At 53.0% G+C, this 22,291-nt stretch overlaps 1 protein-coding gene across 1 annotated transcript in view; it reads left to right on the forward strand.

The window, feature by feature from the left end:
• The window catches only part of SCTR (secretin receptor), a 67,206-nt gene that overhangs the window by 19,259 nt on the left and 25,656 nt on the right, over positions 1-22,291 (forward strand). Inside the window, exons 3-6 of the mRNA XM_065927816.1 lie at positions 9,790-9,897; positions 14,488-14,591; positions 20,261-20,358; positions 21,637-21,766. Coding sequence (XP_065783888.1) covers positions 9,790-9,897; positions 14,488-14,591; positions 20,261-20,358; positions 21,637-21,766 — 440 coding nt within the window. The remainder of the gene's footprint in view (positions 1-9,789; positions 9,898-14,487; positions 14,592-20,260; positions 20,359-21,636; positions 21,767-22,291) is intronic.

Here is a 22,291-nt window from a genome sequence, read left to right on the forward strand (position 1 = left end):
TATTCCTCCTCTCTTTCTGCTCAATGTGTGACGTGCACCTCCGGGTCATAAGGTGGCTGCAGCACCTTGGGAGGAGGGGAGAGTATTTTGGGTGAAGAGAGATGAAAATCATGAGTTCAGATCAAGACACACATAATGGAAGCTTCAGAGGAGAATTGGGCTGGGGAACACTTTTGTCTGGGTGGCAACCGAGACTGAGGTTGTAGGAGGAGTGGCCTTGAGATCCCTGCACTTATCCACCAGGTGCAGCCAGAGGCAGGAGAAAGAAGGTGCCATGGGAATCAGAGGCCAAGCAGTGCGGATGCTGTGATATGCTCTGGCCAAGTTACTAGCCCCTGCGTGAGGGATGGGCAGGATGAGAACTTCCTTCCCCTATGCTAGCTGTGGAAGGTGCTTCAGGGGAACCAAAGTGGGACCTTATGGCTCAGAGGGGGCCCACCATTGAGTCACAGCCTCCTGAACTCCAGGGAGTCCCCTGCCACCCCAGGAGCAGCAGCTGCCCTCATGTCCCCAAGGAAAATGTCTAAAATTCCAGTGACAGAGTGTGGCACTTGTATTCAGGCCTTAGGGGTAAAGCCCAGAATGTCAGACCCCTGGGAGAGATGATGGTAAACTTCAGCTCACATCAAGAAGTTATAGATGGTTATTTTAAACATTAGCATCTGAAGTGCTTAAATGTTCCATTGTTCCCCGGGGCTCCAGGATGAGGTTCAGCTCCTGACTTGGCCCTTATTCAGGCATCCTCTCCAAATGTTTCCACGTGGCTCAACCAAACTGCTTTCAGCTTTCTGACAGTCAGTTTTCTCATGCGTCTGGGCCTTTGCACATACTGAGCCCTCTGCTTTGGCTCCATTTCCTCTTCTCCAGTCCTGTCAGCCTCTCCTCCAGGAAATGATTTCTGCTGGCGTAGCTGGCCGCCCTGACTTCCGCAGGACCACCCCACCTCCACGCCCAACACTTCTTTCCCTCCTGGCACATCTGCACTGCATCGTGGAGATGTGTTTGCTGGACTGGGACAGACTGTGTCACGTTCCTCTAAGACCGAGCACTTGGTGTGTTTGTTGATTGACTTATAAGGGGAATGAGTGCAGACCCTTGACTGAGAGTAGAAAGGGGAGGCCTGAAGGAGACAGGGGGAGACGAGGCAGAGCCTCTGTGGTAGAGGATGCGGATGCTCCCAGCTGCCCAGCTCGTCACAGACCAGCCGAGGTGAGTGGTATGGCCACGTTGCCCATGGCAGGTGCTTCCCAGAGCCTGACCTGCCATCACCCTGTGGGCACTGACCTCAGACTGCAGGACTGGGGAGGCTGTGAATATGCCCACGTTGACTGACTTGCAGCAAGTCTGACTGTCTTCTGTCCCGAGTCCTACTTGTGCATCCAGGGCTGAGAGGGCTCATTAGGGACTCCCGCTGGGTTCTTCTATGAGCTCTTGGGGAGACCTCACTCTCCCCGTGCAGTGAGGCCATCCATCACTCGCAGTGTTTGCCACTATGTCCTGCCAGGCCGGTAAGCGAAGGGAGCCAGGTTGACTCCACCCCAGCACAAAGGCTCAGACCTCTTGGGTCTCTTTTGCATTTTGGCCTTCTGCAGCTTTTATTTAGAAAAAAGTATCTGTTGCTCAGAAAACCTGGTTTAAAAACCCCTGAGACAGAAGATGTGTGAGGACCCAGCCTCCTGGGAAAGTCTTCAGTCCTGTTCTGCTCAGAGGTTGAGAAAGCTGAGCCAGAAAAGCCATCATGGAATTTAGAACGGATGTGGTGGCTGCAGGGGAAGATTCCCTCAAAGAAAGAAATCAGGAGAAACAGCAAAGCCATGGAGCCCTTGGGCAGGCTCAGCCCCGGCATCCCCATCAGAACCTGGTGGGTGGAGGGGCTGGGCTGAGGCTGCCTGGATGTGGGTCCAAGCCCGTAACTCCGCTCAGGAGCATGACTCCTGAAGGCCCTCCCATCCCCCAGGAAGGCTCTGTCTGGTGCCCGAGGCCAGGAGGGGCTGGCAGACTCTCTGTTGGGGGTACAGGGTTAATGGTTAAGCTGCCTGGTCTTCCCTGGGGAGGAGGTTAATGTTTGAATGCTAAGAGAGGCCCAGGAAATGCCACTCACCAGGCTGTCACCAAACTCGGCACACTTATCACAGATGAAAAATTAACTCTTCAGCTATTCCGGGCTAGGTGACCAAGGCCTTCCCAGCGTTTCCTGGGAGCATTTCAGGGTCACTCTAATAGCTGCATGGCCTGCCCTACTGGGCCATTTATTACTCTGTTTTCAGAAGCCGATACCCCCTCAGAGCTGGCTGGTGGAAGGTCTCTGCCTCACCCTCGGGAGGAATGTTCCAGAGACAGAGTGGTCGGACAGACCTGGGCAGGTGCATGCTGTGTCACTTGGGGGCTGTGTGACCTCGGGCAAGACCCGGTCCTCTCTGGGTCTTCACATCCTGGCCTTCAGAGTGGGGACTCACCATCCCCTTTTCCTTGTCTCTTTGCCAGTGGGCTCCCCACTCCCAAAGAACATGGGCTGCCTTCTAAGGGGTTGCGGGGGAGGTCAGTGTGCCTTTTTATTGAGGTGAAATTCGCATGATATTGACCATCTTATTGAACAAGTCAGTAGCATTTGATGCATTCACAGGGCAACCAGCACCTCTATATAGCCCCAAAGCATTTTCTTCTCATCACCCCAAGATAAAACCTGTGCCTACTGCTACTCATCTCCCTCCTTCCTCTGCCCCACCCTGGCAACCATACATCCACTCCCTGCCTCTCTGCATTCGCTGACTCTGTTCGTTTCGTACGAATGGAGTCACAACCCGTGACCTTTGAGTCCATCTCCTTCCACTAATGTTTCCAAGGTTCACCCATGTAGTGGCATGTATCAGTATGTCTTACATGCTGGCCTTTAATGCATTTTCTCTAACAAACATTCCAGGTCCTTTTCTGGATTCTCCTTGCCCCTGATGGCCTCTGGCAGACAGACACCCTGGGACAACCCTCACCTTATCCAGAGCTCACCTCTCCCTAAACTTTCCTTGCCACAGCTGACCCTGGCTCATTTCTCAGAAACAAGAAACTTACATTTATGGAGCGCTTTGGACATTTTTTTTTTTAGTTCTTAAAGCAACCCATGCAGTTAAGTACTATTACCATCCCACCTCACAGATGAGGAAGTTGAGGCTCTTAGAGGCATGGGATCACCCAGTGCTGAAAGAGGACTCTCAGCCCATATCTTTTGACTGCAAATCCTGAGGATTGTTTTGCGATCCAGACTGAACTGTGAGTGACTGATATTCTCATTCTCCCCAAGAAGATTTGCATTTGAAAAAAGAAAAAAATAGAGGAAGAGAGAGACTGTTGGTGCCAATGAATGTCTAATTAGAGTGAGAGACACCGTGAAAGGAAGCGTTTCAGCTGGAGGAGGGAGAGCTTGTGGGTGGTTGAGGAGGACTCTGCGGGGCCAGTGCAGTTTGTACAGTCTGGGAAGGAGGAGGCTCAGGATCAGTGCTCACAAGCTCAGAAGCACTTGCCTTGGGCAAGCCTCTTGGAGGGAGGAGAACCGACCTCCCCCAGGGAAGCGGCACCCAGCCCCCACTCAGAGGCTCTGTGTCTCACCCACTGCAGCCTCCTGACTGCACGGCCCTCTCTGCTTGGGTTCTTTCAGTACTGGAGAGCTCACTACTCCCCAGGATAGTTCCTCCCGAGGAATAGCTTGTGCCTCTCAGTTTAAAGAGAAGCAGCCCAGACTCTGTTGCGCCTGCCTCCTGTGCTGTGCTTGTTAAGGCCTTTGCCCCCTGGGCCTCCAGTTCCTCTGACCCCACCCTGACCACCTCTGTGTGTGGTCCAGCCCTCACAAGCAGGGAACACGGTCCGACCTAAATACTGTAGGCCAGGTCATTCACACAGCCAAGGAAACCTCCTTAGGGTGCCCTTGGGGTGGGCTGAGGAAGGCAGAGGGGGCTTGATGAAGCCAGGAAACCGGCTGTTGGTTATGCTTGTCTGGATGTGTCCCCATAGCCGTTTCCCCTCTGGGTTTTCCCACTGTCTGGGGCAAATGGGCAGCAGGGCCCTTGAGCCTCTTTCAGGAACCTTCTTTTCCCTGCTTATCACATGACTCTTGTCTCCCTAGGCTGAGTGAAGTCTTGCTCTGTATCTGTTTTTTCAGAATTATGATTGCAAGATTTTCTTGCAATCAAGAAAATCAAACTTATGATTTTCTCAAGAATTATGATTGCACTAGAATTCCTCTTTATTCCCCTGCCCCGGGGGCCCTTTGGAAACAGGTCAGGGAGATTGTAAGTTTCCCTGCCCTTCTCGGAGGCTGTGAACCAGTAATCTGAGAAGGAAGAGGAGAAAAAAGGGGGAAAAAAGATACCAGGAGGAAAAAAAGATCCACTGCACACACACGTCATTTACTTCCCACCAAAGTTCTGGGTGGCATTATTTTATAGATGAGGAAGGAGGGGCTCATACATGTAAGCGGTGTGTTCAGAGCTCACTCTGTCCCCACCACACTTCACCTCTGCCCAGGACCCCACGCTCTGCCGCGGGCACTGGGCAGGCGCCCCCTGCTGCCCACGCGGCATTCGCGGCCCGATGGTGTCTTTTCTCGTTTCCCTAGCTGAACTTCCCGCCGTCTTCCCTGCCATCCCCTCCAGCAAGGTGGTCAGTGTTGACAGGTGAGCTCAGAGATGGTAGAGGGGCAGGGGAGGCCCTGGGCCCTGCTTGCCTCACCGCAGCCCTGCCCTCCCTACTGGCTCAGTAACAGTAGATCTGCTTACAAAACTCCTCCATCTCTTACCTCATGGGTCCCCCTCAACCCCGACTCAGGCACTGTGCTCTGCAGCTTCCCAGCCCTCCCCTAACCTGGTGACCTGAGTACCGTGCCCGGGCCCCCGGGAGGCCAGACCAGGACGCCATGCCACCTCTTTCGTGCTCCACCTGTGCAGCCGTCCCTCCCTCAGAGCAGGAGCCTGTAGGGAGTGGGGCCCAAGGCCCTCCGTTCACACCCTGGGGCAGTGCAAAGGGGGTCCCTGCAAGTAGTCAGCAGGCCACTCTGCTCCCTGCTCCCCCAGCCATAGACCTCCCAGCCCACCTGCACCAGGCACCGTCTGTACTGTGGTCTCCATAGTGTTTTTTCCTTTATATCAATGGGTTGACTCTTTTTCCATCATGCTGTGCATTAGATCTTAGACTTACTCATCATATATGGCTTCCCTGGTGGCTCAGTCAATTAAGAATCTGCCTGCAATTCAGGAGACCCCAGTGCAATCCCTGGGTCAGGAAGATCCCCTGGAGAAGGAAATGGCAACCCACTCCAGTATTCTTGCCCGGAGAACTCCATGGATAGAAGAGCCTGGTAGGCTACGGTCCAAGGGGTCGCAAGGGTCAGACACGACTTAGTAACTAAACCACCAGCATCATATAAAACTCCAACTCTGTAATCTTTGACCAAGCTCTCTGTCTTCCCCCCAACACCCGCCCCTGGTAACCAACGGTTCTATTCTCTGCTTCTCTGAGGTTGACTTTCTTGGATTCCACACACCAGTGAGACGATAGCAGTGTTTGTCTTTCTGTGTCTGGCTTTTTTCACTGAGCATAATGTCGTCTAAGTTCATCCGTGTTTTCACACATGGCAGGATTTCCTTTTAAAAAATTAAAAAATTTTTAGGCTGAATGATATTTCATCATGATTTTCTTTATCCGATTCATCCTTTGATGGACACTAAAGTTGTTTCTATACTTTGGCTATGGCAGTAATGCTGCAGTGAACATGGGGCTGCAGATAGCTCTGGAGACAGTGATTTCACTTCCTTCGGATGTGTGTCCAGTAGTGAGATTGCTGGATCATTTGGTGGCTCTATTTTAATTTTTTGAGGAAGCTCCACTGTTTTCGCCAGTGGCTGCACCAACTTGCATTCCCACCAACAGTGCATGAAGGTTCTCTTTTTTAAACTGACATTTTTTTTTTAAAACTTAGCCTCATCCTAAACAGCAGTAATTACAAAATCATGGCTGTGATATACTTGTTATATAACCTTTTAATGCGTATGAAATTCTTTTTAAAAAGGTGTAACTATTAAAAGTGTTCAACCATGTGCCAGCCACCCAAGCCTACCAGTGAGACGTGCTCCTCGCATGCTGGGCCAGGTCCGGTCCAGTGCTGAACCTGTCCTGACAACGAGGCCACGGCTGGGGGAGGCTGGCCATGTCTCAGGGTTTGGGACATGCTCAGTACCATGTGGAGTCAGTGTCCAGGCCTGCTGCCGCCAACGGTCCACCTGGAGGTGGGATCCTAGCTCCACCAGCCTGGAGGTGGGATCCTAGCTCCCCCAGCCTGGAGGTGGGATCCTAGCTCCCCCAGCCTGGAGGTGGGATCCTAGCTCCCCCAGCCTGGAGGTGGGATCCTAGCTCCCCCAGCCTGGAGGTGGGATCCTAGCTCCCCCAGCCTGGAGGTGGGATCCTAGCTCCCCCAGCCTGGAGGTGGGATCCTAGCTCCCCCAGCCTGGAGGTGGGATCCGAGCTCCCCCAGCCTGGAGGTGGGATCCGAGCTCCCCCAGCCTGGAGGTGGGATCCTAGCTCCCCCAGCCTGGAGGTGGGATCCTAGCTCCCCCAGCCTGGAGGTGGGATCCTAGCTCCCCCAGCCTGGAGGTGGGATCCGAGCTCCCCCAGCCTGGAGGTGGGATCCTAGCTCCACCAGCGCTCCACCAGCGCTTTGCCTCTTGGGGCCTGGGTTCCTCATCTCTGCTTGGGGGCAGTGACCCTGCTCGACCCCTGCATTGTACAGCGCCAGCCTGGACAGCCCCTTCCCAGCCTTTTCTTCCCCCTGGCCAGTAGGAAGGATATGGGCGTGAGCCAGCTGTGGGGGAAACGGTCCCTCTCGCTCTCACCCCCCATCAGCTCCTCCCTTGCTGTCTGCCAGCACCAGGCCATTTTCCTGTGGGCCAGACCTGATATGACCCAGCTCAGGAGGCCTGCCAGATGCCCTGGCACCCTTCCCATCTGTCTGGCTGGCCGGACGTGGGTTGGGTTGTCCGGCCTCAGGGACTCGGGCCAGTGCCCTGGCTGACCTGACCAGCCTCAGTCCTGAAGCCACGGCTCCCAAAGTGAGGGAAGAGGCTCCTTCGTGTGTCCGCAGCGGGCAGCGCCCCCAGCGCTTCTAGGAGGAAGGGCGGCTGCATTGTAAACGGGGCTTCTGCGGAAGGAGGCAGGGTGTGGGGTGCTGTGCCAGAGAGGAGGCACCGTGTGCCCCTCTGTCCGGGGCCTCTCAGGACCGCGTCACTGTCCCAAGGGCATCTGGGGAGGCGACAGTCACTCAGGGGCCTGGCGAGCCATGCCCATGGCGGGAACCTGGAGGACCGGTGCCCAGACAGTGCAGAACCTTCCCGTGTGCCCTGGGGAGGTTCCAGAAGAAAGAAGGTCCAGCCCGCCCTCTTTGGGTGCACACGGTGAGAGTTGGGGTGAAGGCTCTGGAACATCCAAAGGGGTTCTTATGCCCCACTTTCCTGAAAGAACTCAGACCCTGGTCCTTGGCCCCCTGGAAGCTTCCACTGTCATTGTAGGAGCGCCATCAGGCCCCACTCTGAGTCCCCGTGGCATTCTCCTCCTTTGTCCTCTCCCCCCTTCCTCAGGGCCACAACCTCCCGGGGCTGCTCTGCCCCAGCCAGGCATCTTTCCCTAAGAAACTGGGGCTGGTGCCTCTGGAGACAAGCAGGTGGGCAGAGCCCATGAGGTGGCACCCAGGAGCCTGGCTGGACAGTTACCCACAGCCCTTCCGTTTCCTGGCTGGGTGACTCTAGGTACCCACCTCCTTGCTTTATTGCTTCATTTGTAAATGAGGGCAGAGTCGGGTGCCTTGCACACTGCTGTGGGTGGAATGCCCTCCTGTGTGTAAAGCACAGAGTGACTCCTGCTGGCCTCAAGCAGAGCTGGCAAGCAGAGGACGTGGGATTCAGAAATCGTGTGTGGCATCACAGCGAGAGCCCATTTACAAGGAGCGGGTGATGAGGAGGGGAACAGGGGCTGGAGACTCGGGCGTCCATCCTTTCCTTAGGCGCTTGTTGAGTGCCTGTGCCTTGCCCGGTTCTGTGGGCACGGGCCTCCAGCGGTCATGAATCAGACTGGTTCCTGTCTTTAGATCCACTGCCCAGAGCAGGGAGCTGTTTGCACCCAGGCGCCAGGAGGAGCCCTGCCCCCTCCAGCCATGACCTCCCCTGGCCTCTCCCAATCGTCTTGGATGGGCTCCCGGAGCCCAAGGCTGGTGTGAGCCCAGAAGAAGGGGCCTCTGCGGTGGGAAGGGAGGGATGCAGTATGAAGATTCTCAAAGCGAAGCCTAATGAACACATACAGAACACCTGTAGGGAGATTCCTGGGGCTCAGGACAACTGAATCAGAATCTCCCCAGTGACACAGATGTCCACTGCAGGGTCCGTACCTCTACAGTGGGACGGATTGCCAGGGAAACTTCACGTGGAGGGGATAAAGGTGTCCAGAAGGATGCTGAAACTTTGAGCCTGGTTTTATTCATGCCTGGAAAGAGACTCTTACTCTTTATAAAAACTGGGAATTAACCAGCTGGGTAATCCAGGGACCCCTTCAGATGCACCTATCCACCAGTCCCTGGAGCTAAAAATTGCCCTGCAGGTCAGAGGACCCAGCTGGGTTCCCCGCCCCCCCAATGCCAGGATGAAACAGAAAAGGACTTGGTGAGGAAGAGGATTGGGGAGGATGGCAGGAGGGAGCTGCCATTCCCTGGCACCCAGTGAGTGCCAGGCTTTCCAGGTGGAGGTGATCTCTTCCCCTAGACAACCTCAGGAGGGCTTGGGCAGCAAGGTGTGGTGGGGAGGATTGGAACCCAGGTCTCTGGGACTCAAGAGTCTTGAGTTCTTTCTGAAGGCTGTGGGCTCCAGGGTGCTGTGGTCTGGTTTATGTTCCCCAGACGGGATGCAAGGTGACTGCGGACCTCATGGTATCACCTCTGTTTCCAGGGTGCTCCAGACCTTCCTGGGTGATGTCCTCCCAGGTGCATGGGCCCCCAGAAGTCTGTCACAGGAGCAGTTTCTCTGGTTTTCTTCCCCCGGGATCTACTGTGGGAGAATTGGTGGCTGGTTCTGTTAAATGATAATTTTTAACAGAGTATACCTGCCAAACATTGTACTTAAGTAATGAGAGAACCAGTAATACATTAACCACCGGTTCACAGGAGAATTCAAAGTACTGTACATATAAGGCAAATAGATGCAAAACTGGCTGAAAACGATTTTGTATAAATTCTAGATAATTGATAGTCATGCAAATGCAAAGAAAGTGACAGAAATGTGGATCCCACATTTCTCTGGACAGGAATCATTAGCATGGCCATCAGTTATCTACAATTTATAGAGTTGTGAAATAGCTCAAAGACACAAAAGGCCAGAGAACCTCAGAATCAGGTAAACCAGAAGGCCATGCTTAAGACAGCGCCTAGTTTTGTGCTGCGGAAACCCAATAATTTTTTTTTATGTCAAAGTCTTTCAGTTACCCGAAGTGGGCCACTGATCTGGCTCTGAGCTTCCTAGCAACCAAACCAAACAAAGAGGAAGCAACCTCAAATTCAGTGTCCATAAGGACAGATTTATACTAGCTGTTCACTGTAGGTGCAGCTTTGCCTCGCATTGAGACCAGATTATCCTCGGGAGGGATGTGGGGGGCGACACCAGGCGCAGGTGCTGGGGGGGGGCGGGTGGTGCTAGGCTGTGGGCGGGGGGCGGGGAGGGGGGGCGTCCACGTTGAGACCCTGTCTGATGCTTCTGCTCTTCTCAGCAGGCTGCCGGGGGCTGTGGGACAACACCAGCTGCTGGCCGTCCTCTGCGCTGGGACAGACAGTGGAAGTGGCATGCCCGCGGTTCCTCTGGATGCTCGTGGGCAGGAATGGTAACAATAGCCCGTGGGGGCCGACTGGGCAGCTGTGGGGCAGCCTTCTGGGTGGGCCTTGGCCTGGAGGCACGCGGCCAAGACTTCTCTGGGGACAGGGAGTGAATGGGAGGATGGGAGTGGTCCCTGCTGGCGACTGGAAGCCTCGCTTGGGGGTGTGTGGGGTGGGCTGAGTTGTCGGTGCCAAGCAAGGGGCTAGGGGGCCAAGTACCAGGGAAGGGGTGAAGGAGGCCAGGCCTGCTCCTCTCTGCCCTGTGTTCCCACTGAGGGGCTCCCCTCCTTCCTTCCACATTTCTGGCCCCTTAGCACCCGGGGCCCTTGCTCCAGCCCTTGCGTCTGGGTCCTGCTTAGCCTGGGCTGGCCTTCCAGGACACTCACTTCCTCCGTGCCCTCTCTACTAGGCCCTGTGGATGAACTCTGCCCTCTCTGGAAGCTTCTGGTCTCCTGGGCGATCTCTCACCCGAGCAAAGCTGCAGTTTATAAGGATTTCCTTAATTTTAGACGAGGAAGTGAGGAAGCTGTCTCAGACAGGGAACACTTAGGGACTAACAGGGCCTAACGCTGGACCAAGCCCTCTCATGTACTAGGCATTTTTACAGATTTAAACTTTAGTTGTCACAAAACCCCTGCAAACCACAGACCTTTTCTCTCCACTTGGCCCAGTTAAAGAGCAAAAATAACAAGGTCTGAGAAGGGTTTAGCCTTGGCTTCAGGTTCACAGCTGGGAGGTGGGGAGACAGGGGCTGCAGTTTCCTCTCTCAGCCACCTGGTGTCACTGTGGGGCTGCAGGATCCGCCCACCTGCCGGGTCTCACGGAGGCGCTGCCCTCTGGGGTCCATGCTAGGGATCCAGGGCATGGTTGGCGGATGACGGTTGGGGGAATCATCTCAGCCTGGGGCCGACTGTGCTCATACCCAGCTGCGGGCCCAGGGGATTGGCCAGCCCAGGAGCATAGGTCAGGACCAGTCCAGCCTCAAGTTACTGAGAACCATCTGTCCTCTATCTGCTCTCTCCCCATAAATCCACCTTGGGTCTGGAGTCTGAAGAAAGGCTCCTCAATAGCATCCCAAGGGTTCCAGGGCTTCCCACCCCAAGAAAGGAAGGTGTGTCCAATGAGAACAAGCTGGTGCTCCAGACTCATCCCTTTGAAAGAAGAGAAAAAGTAGAATAAACTAACTCTTTCTCAGGGCACCCACTACATGGGCCCAGGCAGAATGTCTGTGTGACTGGGAAACCACAGGCTGGATTCTGTACCCAGACACTTGTGTGTCTGTGCTGGGGCCTAGAATATTCCGTCTAGGATGCATTCCTTTGATTCTTAAGAGGGCCCTGGTCTTCCAGTATTTCTTCTTTAAAAACACACCTCCTGAGTGGGGTCAGACCTTGGCTTTCTTTCCCTTCTGTCTTGGTGGGGGATGGGAGCCTTGCAGCAGCCGAGATTCCTAACCTCATGAGGCTTTAGAGGGTCAGATAAAAGCTTTGACCTGGCTCTTCCCCTGGACTGCTTGCGTGTGCATGCACACACAAACACACATATGCACAAAAATACTGACTGTACTTTTGGGGACCCTTGAAGTGGTCACTGACCTGAACCTAGGTCAGAACCCCTGACATATTAGGAATTAAACCCAGGGGGAGTGGATGGGGGCCCATGGGAGCCCACCCCTGGTCTCCTCTGCGGTTCTAAGAGCCATGTCAGCAGGGGGCTCCGCCTTGTTCACCGCCCTGGGCACCTGGCCTGCATCCTATGCAGTGTTGTCGTGGGAAGCCTGCTGGTCGGTGAGCAGAGGCGTCCAGACAGACAGCCCAGCCTCCAGGGATGCAGTCTGATAGCCACTTCTGGACTCCAGGGAGTGTGTGTGCTTTTATTTCAGTTTCCTGTCCAACCAGCCGCCCTTTGACCATTCTTTCCTCTCTGACAACCTAGCTTGCTTGATTTAATAACAGAAAGCTTCCACTCATCTCCTAAATTCCAAGACTCCAGGCCCCACCACTTGTGGTCTAATTCAGAAAGGCCAGAGGCAGAAGGGAAGTAGCCCTTCTGTGTCCAGCACCAGCTCACTCTCTGTGTCCCTCTCTGTGTCCAGCACCAGCCTGGGTTTCCTGCCCCGTCCTGCAGCATAGGTGATTATCCCATTTGGTACAGAGAAGTGATTCACCTCAGGGCACACAGCAACCAAGAGCCAGTGCTGGGTTTCGAACTCAGATCTGGCTGGTTCTTGACCCGTGCTCCAGGTCTCCTGAGCCACCAGAGACCTGGCATGCCTAGAGCCCAAAGGCCACGGTCTCCTGCTGGAGTTGCCTCTGGGATCTCAGGGACAGGGCAGGCAGGAGGGTGGGACAATGACCGGCCACGTCGAGGCTGGCTCTGCTGCCCAATTCTGGGCCTTGGTTTTCTTGTCTGTGAGACAGGCCAGCAAAACCTCCCTCAGAGGAGTGCTGTTAGGATCAGCGTGTTAACACAGTGGCTGGTTCTAGAAATGGCCACCATGTTTCTCCTGCTGAGTGGAATCTGTTTGGTCCTAAACCCCCAGAGACGGTGGCCTAGGCCATGGGGCCAGTCAGGGAGAAACACACCAGGCCCAGCTCGGGTGGCTGGGGAGCCCCGACAGGATACTGGTTGGAGCAAAAGGAGCAGCAGGGCTTCTTTGTACAGAGCTGGGGTCAGCCCCCTGCGGCCTCGACAGCAGCCAGACCTGGGGACCGGAACTCGGCCCTCCGGCAGCCCAGGGTGGGGGATGCAGCCGAGCCGAGCCAGTCACTGCAGGCGGGGAAGCCCCCTGCACGGCTTTCCCAACTTCTGTCTTGGCCTGGCAGGTCCTCTACCCCAGTCTCCGGGCTCTCGCTCTAAAAAGCTCCACCTGGGTAAGCTCTTCCCACTTCGCTTGTGAAAATGCTTAGAGCGGGCCCTTCCTCCTCCCTCATTTGTTTTCCTAGCCAGCCAGCCCGCCCACAGATGTTTGATGAGCAAGGGCTCTGGGGAGCAGGCCCTCGGGAGCCCCTGGGGTCTCTGGGAGGGGAGGCAGGGGAACCATGGTCCCTTCCGTGTGTGAGGTACACACTAGCCTTGAGAGACAGAGGGCTGCAGTGATCTTGTGGTTTATAGTACAGAGCGGCGCCCAAGGGCGGCTCCCTGCGAGGGTATGCGTGTTAGCTCCGCTGATTTTCAGACACTGGGGAGCAGGGTATGAAGTTATGTATAAAGTAGAACTTCTGGGACTTCCCTGGTGGACCTATGGCTAAGACTCCACACACCGAGCGCGGGCGGAACGGGTTTGATCCCTGGTCAGGGAACTAAGATCCTGCATGCTGCAAGGCCAAATAAATAGAACTTGTTAGTGCAGGAGTAGAACCAGGAGCCTGTGAAAAGTTAATTATGGGCATGGCCAGGTCCTCACCAACCAGGCAGATTTCTCTGGGAGACTCACCCATTAGATGGCTGTCCCTAATAGCTCAGTTGGTAAAGAATCCGCCTGCAATGCAGGAGACCTGGGTTCAGTCCCTGGGTTGGGAAGATCCCCTGGAGAAGGGAAAGGCTACCCACTCCAGTATTCTATCCTGGAGAATTCCAGCCCGTGCGGTCCCAAAGAGTCAGACACGACTGAGTGACTTTCACTTTTCAGGGCCTGGGGGCAGGAAAAGCAGAGTAAGAAGGGGGGTTAGTACAAAGCCTGTGGGTAAGAATATAGGCCTGAGCCCCGGGGTTCAAAGCTCATGTTCTACATCGACTGGAGTGTGGTCTTGAGCAAGTTCTTGAGCCACCGTGTGTCTCAGTTCTCCTAGCTGTAAAATGGGTGCAGTATCTTCATGTTGCAATACATTTTACTATAAAAGTAACAGTGCCGACCTCGTAGTCTTGTTAGGATTGAATGAGTTAATACCTCTCACATGCTTAGAACAGTGCCTGGCACACAGCAATCACTGTGTGTTGTTATAGTAGAGCATGAGGTTTTGTGACTAAACAAACACACGGTCATTACTGTGAGGCCAGTGTTGTTTGGCTTGGGGTGTAACCTGCCGTTCTTAAGCACTGCACACGGCCTCTCTCGTCATCGAGGCGCTGCCATGCCTGCCAGAAGAAGGTCTTACTATTCCCTGAGGGGCGCCCCACTAGCTGGGCACTGACCCTGGAAGCTGTGCTGGGCCTGGGGCCTGGGGCACGTGTCGGTCACCTCCCTCGTGGTGGAGCCTGGCGCCTGGCCCAGGGGGTGTGGGGCGTGGGTGTGGGTGAGGCCGTGGGGGCCCAGGGGGAGGTGGGCAGTGCTCAGGGGCTGGGGGGTGGGTGCTCACGGCTCAGCGCCCACCAGGTGTGTAGGTCAAGGATCCAGGACCGCGGCCCCGTCCCTCACACGTACACGCGCACCCCACTGGGGCTGTGTGCCCACGCGCCTTTCCTTCCACTTTTCTGGCCTGAGTCTCACAAAGCCTTCAAGGGTCAGCTGAGCAGTTGGAGCTGCCCTGTGGGGTTCGGAGAAAGGGGCAGGGTGACAGAAGGAAGCCCCTCCGCCGGCAACTGAGGCGGACAAGGGCGCCCGGAAACCTGGCCATCTGTCCGTCCCCCGCTCACCCCAGGATGCTTGGTCTCCACAGGTTCCATGTTCCGGAACTGCACCCAGGGCGGCTGGTCAGAGACCTTCCCCAGACCTGACCTGGCCTGCGGGGTCAACGTGAATGACTCCTCCAACGAGAAGCGGGTAAGCCTGCCCCGCCTCCCCGCGGGGTGGAGGGGCCTGGGGAGGTAGAGTGACGCGGCCCAGGGCCAGGTCGGCTGACCCGGGGCTGCCCTCCTCAGCCCCACACCCTCCCAGCCCTCTGTCCTGGCCCGCCATCCTGGACAGGGCGGTGGGGGGACCCTGAGGGCCGCGGCGCAGTGAGAACGGCCACGTGCCGTGGGGACGCGGGGCCAGGTTGGCCTGAATCCCAAACGCAGTGATGGGGCTAAGTGCTTGGGCCAGTGTGAGTCTGAACCTGCCCTGTGGCCTTGGTGGGGGGTGGGGAGGATGCAACCTCTCTGTGCCTCAGTTTCTCCATCTGGGAAATGGGGTGAGTAATGGTCCTGAGCTTGTCAGGAGGAGCAGAGTGAACCCCGGAAGTGCTGGGGAGGGTGAGGGGTTGCAGCGCCTGCTCACAAAAGTCCCTTCTCAGAGGAGACTCAGGCTCCAGGAGGCAGGAGCACCCAGCTGCAGGCAGGTCTGGTTTGAGAGAAGATGCTGGCGTGTGGGCGCTCTGAAGAGGCCATTCTGTTCAGAATCCTTCCTGAAGGAGCCTGGGTGGGGGACTCTAGTGGAGGATGGAGTTCCTTCTCTCCCAGGGCTTGTCATCCAATTAGGGAAGATACGTGAGCTCTTCAGATCCAGGTGGAATAATTTAATAGGGATTACGCATGGTTTTGGAGGGCCAGTGAATGGGCCCTGACCTCTGTAGAGTTCCGTTTCTGTCTCTGACCTATGTGAAGACAGGAGGCTTATGTGGATCACATTTGTAAAGTCTGTAAGATTCAGAAGGATCACATGTATAACGAATGGCAGGATGGAGGTTCAGAAGGATGCATGAGCTGCAAGTGACAGAAACTTCCAAGGGGCTTCATAAGCTAAGGTGGCTCTTGTAACTAGGATGCAGAGGACGGGTGTCGGGCGCTTGTAGTGAAGCAGTACCACTCAGGATGAGGTTTTTTCCAATCTCTCTTCCTGATAGCCTGGTGACTTATCCCGGGGCTGGGATCCTGTTGTCAGGTGTGTGCCATTGGTGATGGCAGCCGCAGACTCCCAGGCCTGCTTGGCCAGGAGGAGGGACAGCCTGACCTCTCTTGCTAACCGCAGGAAAGCTTCATATGCAAACAGCCTGTAAGCCCGTCCTCACATCTCCCTGACCCAACGTGACTTGAACCCGTCCACCTCTGCACCTTTCCTGGCAGAGGAATGGGACACATACATGGTTTGGACCAGCAGTTCTCAAACTTTTTGGTCTCAGAAAACTTTTATATCCTTAGGAATTACAGAGGACCCTAAAGAGCTTTTGGTTTTGTGAGTTGTATCTGTTGAAGCCACACTTAAGAACTGTTGGCGAACATTAGTCAGCTGGATAAGAACAAAGGCCAGGGCCTGAACCATGATATTCATGGCTGGGTTGAAACTCTAAAGTGCCAGAGAAGGCACAGAGATTTAACAAAGATAAATGCAGAGTTCTGGACTTAACTGAGAAAATTAATTGCCCAAAAATAGTAAAAAAAAGACCTACTATAACTTCAGCTCATGTAAAAAAAATATTAGAATCCCTAGGATTGGTGGAAGTTTTTCCAGACCATGGGATACACTGGTCCCTGGTGCCAGACCACAGAGAAGCACAGGCTTTGTCTTTTTAATTTTTTTCCTTTTGGCTGTGTTGCTTGTGGGATCTTAGTTCCTCAACCAGGAATTGAACCTGGGCTCTTGGCAGTGAACGTGTGGAGTCCTAACCACTGCCCTGCCAAGGAATTCCCCACAAACTTAGTTTTTATTCTGAGAACTGAATCATCCTTTCTGAGTGTTAAAATGTCTTTTCTTCTTTTAATCAAATGATTGTGAAAGTATGTATTTACTGATTGTCTTTTTGCAACTTCCTGACTTAGCACGCACCAGTTGCCAGCAGTGGACTCAGATGAGCGGAAAGGCCAGGCACAGCTGCTGCGTGGGTACATAAAGCTGACTTTGTTTACCTGGAGCAGAGGTTAGAAAACCAGGGCCCTTGGGCCAAATCCAGCCTACCACCTGCTTTTGCAAGTAAAGTTTTATTGAAACACAGCCACATCCATTTGCATGGCAGGGGCTAAATTGAGTAGTTGCAAAAGAGACGGAATGTTTAAGCTTACATGTTTGCTGTGTGCCCCTTTATGGAAAATGTCTGCTGTCCCCTAACGTAGAGGATGGAGAAGGAAGGGGCCCAGTCAGGACGCACAGCAGAGAGACAGGTAGCCTCATCCAGGACCGACGGCAGCGAGGCTTCCTTCTGGACCCCTGGCCCTCCGGGGACAGGTGTCTCAGAGGCTGAGGTCACTGAGCTCACGTCTGGCTTCGGGGAACAGGGCTCTTTTGGGGTCAGATCTCGAAGACAAAGGCAGAGCTGGCTGGGATGTCTGGAGGGTCACCTGGGAGACGGTAACCCAGCCACAGGACAGCATGCAATACTCAGCCTGGACCCTCCACACTTGTCGTCCATGCCTCCTCGCGCTGCCACAGGCTGACCCACTGCTTCTGACCCAGGGCTGCAAAACCAGGTGTCTGCTGAGTGAGCTGATGCCCTCAGCTCTGGGGTGCATCCTTCTCATGACAAGATCCTAGGGATGACACCTCAGTCTCCAGACTTTTGACATTTCACTGCTCTTTGAAGTCCTGAAGGCTAGGAACCATTAACCCAATGCAACCTGCTGCCGTCTTGGCTCCCTGCACTCATTCCTGAGAGGCGGCTCCCGGCTTCTGGAATTGCAGTCACCTCAGTGGGGAAGCGCAGTGTCCCATGGCAGCTAACCTGTAAAAAGTCCGCTCTGCTGTCAGAAGAATTTTGGTCCCTCTGAGTCAAATCTACTTTCTGATAACTTCTGCCCTGTCTGGAGCTTACAGTTCAGTCTTACTCTTTTAGACGTCAATCATTTTAATACCCTTCTTCCCTAACTTTGTTTCCCTCAGGATGTGGTGCACTCAAGTATTTTAATGCACTCTTCAGATGACATGGCCACCCCCCTCCGGAAATGCCCCAGTTCATTAATGTTCCTCTTAAAGTAACCCACCCAGGCCTGGAACACTCCAGACATCCCAACGTGGCTTGCTCCTCCACAGCACTCCATTAATGAAACCTAGAAGAGGCCTAATTGTTCTAGCAGCTACTCATGCCTCATACTTCATACCACAGTCTTGGACTGCTGACTCAGACTTAACAGCGGGTAGTGGGGCAGAGGGTGAAGATGGAGAAAATTAACATGGACTGAGGTCTTCTAAGGGCCAGGCATTGTCTAGATACTCTATCCGATACCGTAACTGTTCTTCCAAAAAGCCTGCACGGTGGGTATTATCCCCATTTTACAGATGAGGAATCTGAGGCTCTCAGAGACGTTCAGTGACTTGCCCAGGGTCACACAGAAGTTAAGTGATTTCCCAGGACTGCTGAATAGTGGCAGCCCGAGGTTTGAAACCCTTATCTCTTGACTCTGAAGCCTTTCTGTGTTCCCTCTGCATATACTTCTTTAACACCATGGAGCGTGGGCCACTCAAACCTCAAGGTCGTTTTCGTATAAACGCCTGTCAGATTTCCTCAGTAGTATCTGTGTGCTGGTGTTTTCTTGTTACCCTTTTCTTCTGGTTACAAAACAATACTCACCACTGAAGAAAAGTGAAAAGTACAGAAAAAAGTACAAATGAAAATAATGACTGTATCCACCAGTTTATAATCTAATCACTGATAATATCTAACACAACTCCTTACGATCTTGTTTCTATGAATGTGTGAGATTGAACCGCCTGAGATGACCAATATTCGATCTTTTTGATCTTCAAAAAAGGGAAGAGTCATACAATTCAACCTAACACTTTTCTTTGCATAAAGCAGAAATCACACTGTACATGTAAAAGTTGTATTCTGCCTTTTCACTTAGCATTACATTATGTCCTGACATCTTTTGAAACTCTTGATAAGTAGCATTTTAATATAGCCTAATTTTGATATAATTTGAATTTAAAAGAATTTGGTTAACTATTCTGTTGTTGGGCATTTGCATGTTTTTCATCAAAAATAGTTCTGTGATAAACATCTTTATATATAAATGTGCTTTTATATTTCTGATAATTCTTAGAATTAATTCCTAGAGGTAGACGGGAAGTCAGAAGGAATTCGTGTGATTTTTGGTCTGTGCTACTTTCCAGAGAGACTGAGCCAGTTTTCACTCCCACTGTACCCTCACCTGAGGCTTCCTGGTGGCTCAGTAGTAAAGAATCTGCCTGCAATGCAGGAGACCAACTGCAATGCAGAAGACATGGGTTCCATCCCTGGATCAGGAAGATCCCCTGGAGGAGGAAATAGCAATCCACTCCAGTATTCCTGCCTGGGAAACCCAATGGGCAGAGGAGCCTGGTGGGCTACAGTCCATGGGGTCACAAGAGTCGGACATGACTTAGCAACTAAACCACCACCACCACATAACCTCACCTACATGGAATATTAGTACTTTTAAATATTAGTTAATTTGGTTGGTAAAAAAAAATGGTGTGGCATTATTGCTTTACTCTTTATTTCTTTGATTCTTTTAGAGACTGTTGTACAATTTATTTTTTGAACCTAAAAAATACAGGTCTTTACATTTATTTCTGTATACACTATTCCACTCCACTGAGATGTTGAGTCAAAGCTGAGCCAGGAGTGTGTAGTGGGTGCTGAATAAGTCAATGACTGCCTGGCTGCATCAATGGAAGTACGGTGTGTAGAACAGGGATGGCCGTGTATAAACCAGGGCCCACTCTGCTCCTCCCTGGCCAGAGAGTACATCTGTAGCTTCTCAAGTGTCTGGTTCAGGGTGTCTTGTTTAAGAAGGACATTCACAAACTGTAGCATGTTAATTGAGGGAAAATGGTGATGGGTAATGGAAAGAGATTAAAGACACAGGGAATACTGAATGCTGAGAAAGTGAGGAACAGTTGGGCAGAAGAACTATGTGCAGAGAGGACAGACCTCTCTGTGGCATCTTTGTCACTCGTCTATAAGTCTAAAGCTATTCTACCATGGAAAAGTTATTTTAAAAATAATGATGGGAAAAAAAAGGGATTTCCCTGGTGGGTTAGTGGTTAAGACTCTGCTTCCACTGCAGGGGACACAGGTTGGATCCCTGGTCTGGGAACTAAGATCCCACATGCCGTGCAGTACGATCTGAATAAATTAAATAAAAATACTTAAAAAAATAATGATGAAAAAAATAAAATAATGATAGGCTTTAGGTATAAGAGAGATTCACTTTATTTTCAGTGACTCCAGAGGCAGAAAAGGGACCAATAGCTACAATTTAAATGTAATAGGTTTTAGATTCATTTGAGAAAAAATATCTAATACTTTGCACTGTTATACACCCAGGGAGTTCCTCAGACACCAGTGAAGACGCCGTCCCCGGAGGTATTCAAGCAAAGGCTTGAATTCAGGGTGGCGATCGGGGCCTTGTGTATGGGGTAGAAATTTGAACTGGCATCAGATGATGCCCAAGGTATTTTCCCAAACCAGGATATCATGAGTCTATGAATTTGTGTGCTTTGGGTGTGAACAGAATAGCAGTCAGAGTTGAAGGGGCTCAAGCCTCCTGGAGCAGGTAAACGGTGGGCAGGCGAGCTGACATGGGCCTCTCTCTCTGCAGTATGCATACCTGCTGAAGCTGAAGGTCATGTACACCGTGGGCTACAGCTCCTCCCTGGTGATGCTCCTGGTCGCCCTCAGCATCCTCTGTGCCTTTCGGTAAGAACAGGCACCAGCTCTCCATCTCCCTAGCCTTCCCCAGGCACAGCACTTGGGTCTCTTTTATTTGCTCAGACCAGAGAAGGGAAGGTCTGGGTGGGCCACTTTGTCTTCTCTAGATCTCAGGCTTACCTGTGGCAAAACACTGAAGTTTCTGTGGCCTCCTTCTTTCCTTCATTCACTTGACATTTACTGAACATCACTAAGAACTTACTGTGCTGGTTGCTTTGAATGTGTTATTTCTGATGTTCACACAATGCTAAGAGATAGGTATCGCCCTCATTTCACAGATATACTAGCCAGACTCATGTTTGCAAAAAACAGAAATCCATCTTCAAACATCTTAAGAAAAGCAAAAGTACCAACTAATAAAAATAAATGAAAAAAATAAAAATAAAAAAAAAACATTAAAAAAAGAAAAGCAAAAGTGACCTGAAGCACTTAACTGATAATTTCAGGGGCATCTGACTTCAGGTGTGGCTGAATCTAGGTACTCAAAGGTATGAGCAGACCTAGGTCTGTCTCCTGCCATCGCTTTGCCCTGCATTGGCCTCAGGCAGGCTTTAGGCAGGGACAGTAGAGACGCCCCCAGCAGCTGCAGAGGCACATTCTCCTAACTCAGCAGCACCAGGGCAGGGAGACCCCTTTCTCCATTAGTTGCCATGCAAGTCCTGGGGGAATTCTTATGGGAGAGCAGGCTTGGGTCACGTGCCCAGCCCTGAGCCAGCCACCACAGCCAGGTGTGGAGTGCTCTGATTAGTCAGGTCCCTCATGAGGGTGGGGGTGGAGTTGTCCGCACCCAGAGCTGAAATGGGTCCCCCGTATGAAAACCTGGTTCCTATAGGGAAGGAGCGGAACGGGTGGCAGACTTCTGCCCCTACGGCAAGGAGGACACCTAGGCTCTGGTTGGTGAAAGGCTTGCTTTAGGCCGTGTAGCTGAAAAGAGGCAGAGCCTAGATCTGATTCCTCCCCACAGGCTGTGTACTTTCTCTGCCCATCTTCCGCACCCTCCTTTCTCACAGTTCTGGGAGCTGCAGGTGGTGGTCGAGGCAGAATCGAATCCCACTCTTATAATCTCAGCATTTTGTTTTCAATTGCAGCATGACACAGTAGGCTGGCCGCTGGGGGCCTGGGCTCGCATTCGGGTTCTGCCAACAGGGAGATTCATAGAGTGTCACGTCCATTGTCTGGGTTTCCCTGGCGCATGGGGTAGGGATGGGGGCGCTGAGCTGGGCCCTCCGGCTCTTCCACCCGCGGCCCTGCGTTCTCTTTCTTCAGGAGGCTTCACTGCACCCGCAACTACATCCACATGCACCTGTTCGTGTCCTTCATCCTGCGTGCCCTCTCCAACTTCATCAAGGACGCCGTGCTCTTCTCCGACGATGCCACCCACTGCGATGCCCACAGGGTAACATGCCGCAGGGCCCACGGTGTGGCCAGGCCTGCCTGCTTCCCCCAAACCCCATTCACTGAGGCTGGATTTAATTCCTAGAATCAAAGGGGCCGGCACTGGGGCTGGAATGGGAGGTTCAAGGAGCCCCATGTCCCCACACGTGCAGCCTGGGACTCCTAAGAAGGCAGTTTGTCGAGAAGCCGATGGGGCTACTATTCAACGCCCAGTGTCCCGGAGTGGATCAGCCTCTCTGGGAATTAGACACATAGCAAGGCTCCTCCTTCCTCTACTCCTGCCAAGCCCCAAATGTAGACAGATGGCCACGTCTAGAGATGGTTGGGATTGGAGAAAGAAAAAGGTGAGCGCACCCTGGGCAGGTCTGCATCTGCATGCCCGGATGTGCAGCGGAGCATAATCTCACCCTCTTCCTCCTTCTGAACGCACAGAGGAGTCTTCATTCATTGCAATATCACTCTGTGTATCAGTTGAGAATCTCTTCTGCTGGATATAACACAAAGCTGTGCATCAGTGGCTTAAACG

The sequence above is a fragment of the Muntiacus reevesi genome, chromosome 3 (assembly GCF_963930625.1).
Source record: "Muntiacus reevesi chromosome 3, mMunRee1.1, whole genome shotgun sequence".
Lineage (NCBI taxonomy): Eukaryota > Metazoa > Chordata > Mammalia > Artiodactyla > Cervidae > Muntiacus > Muntiacus reevesi.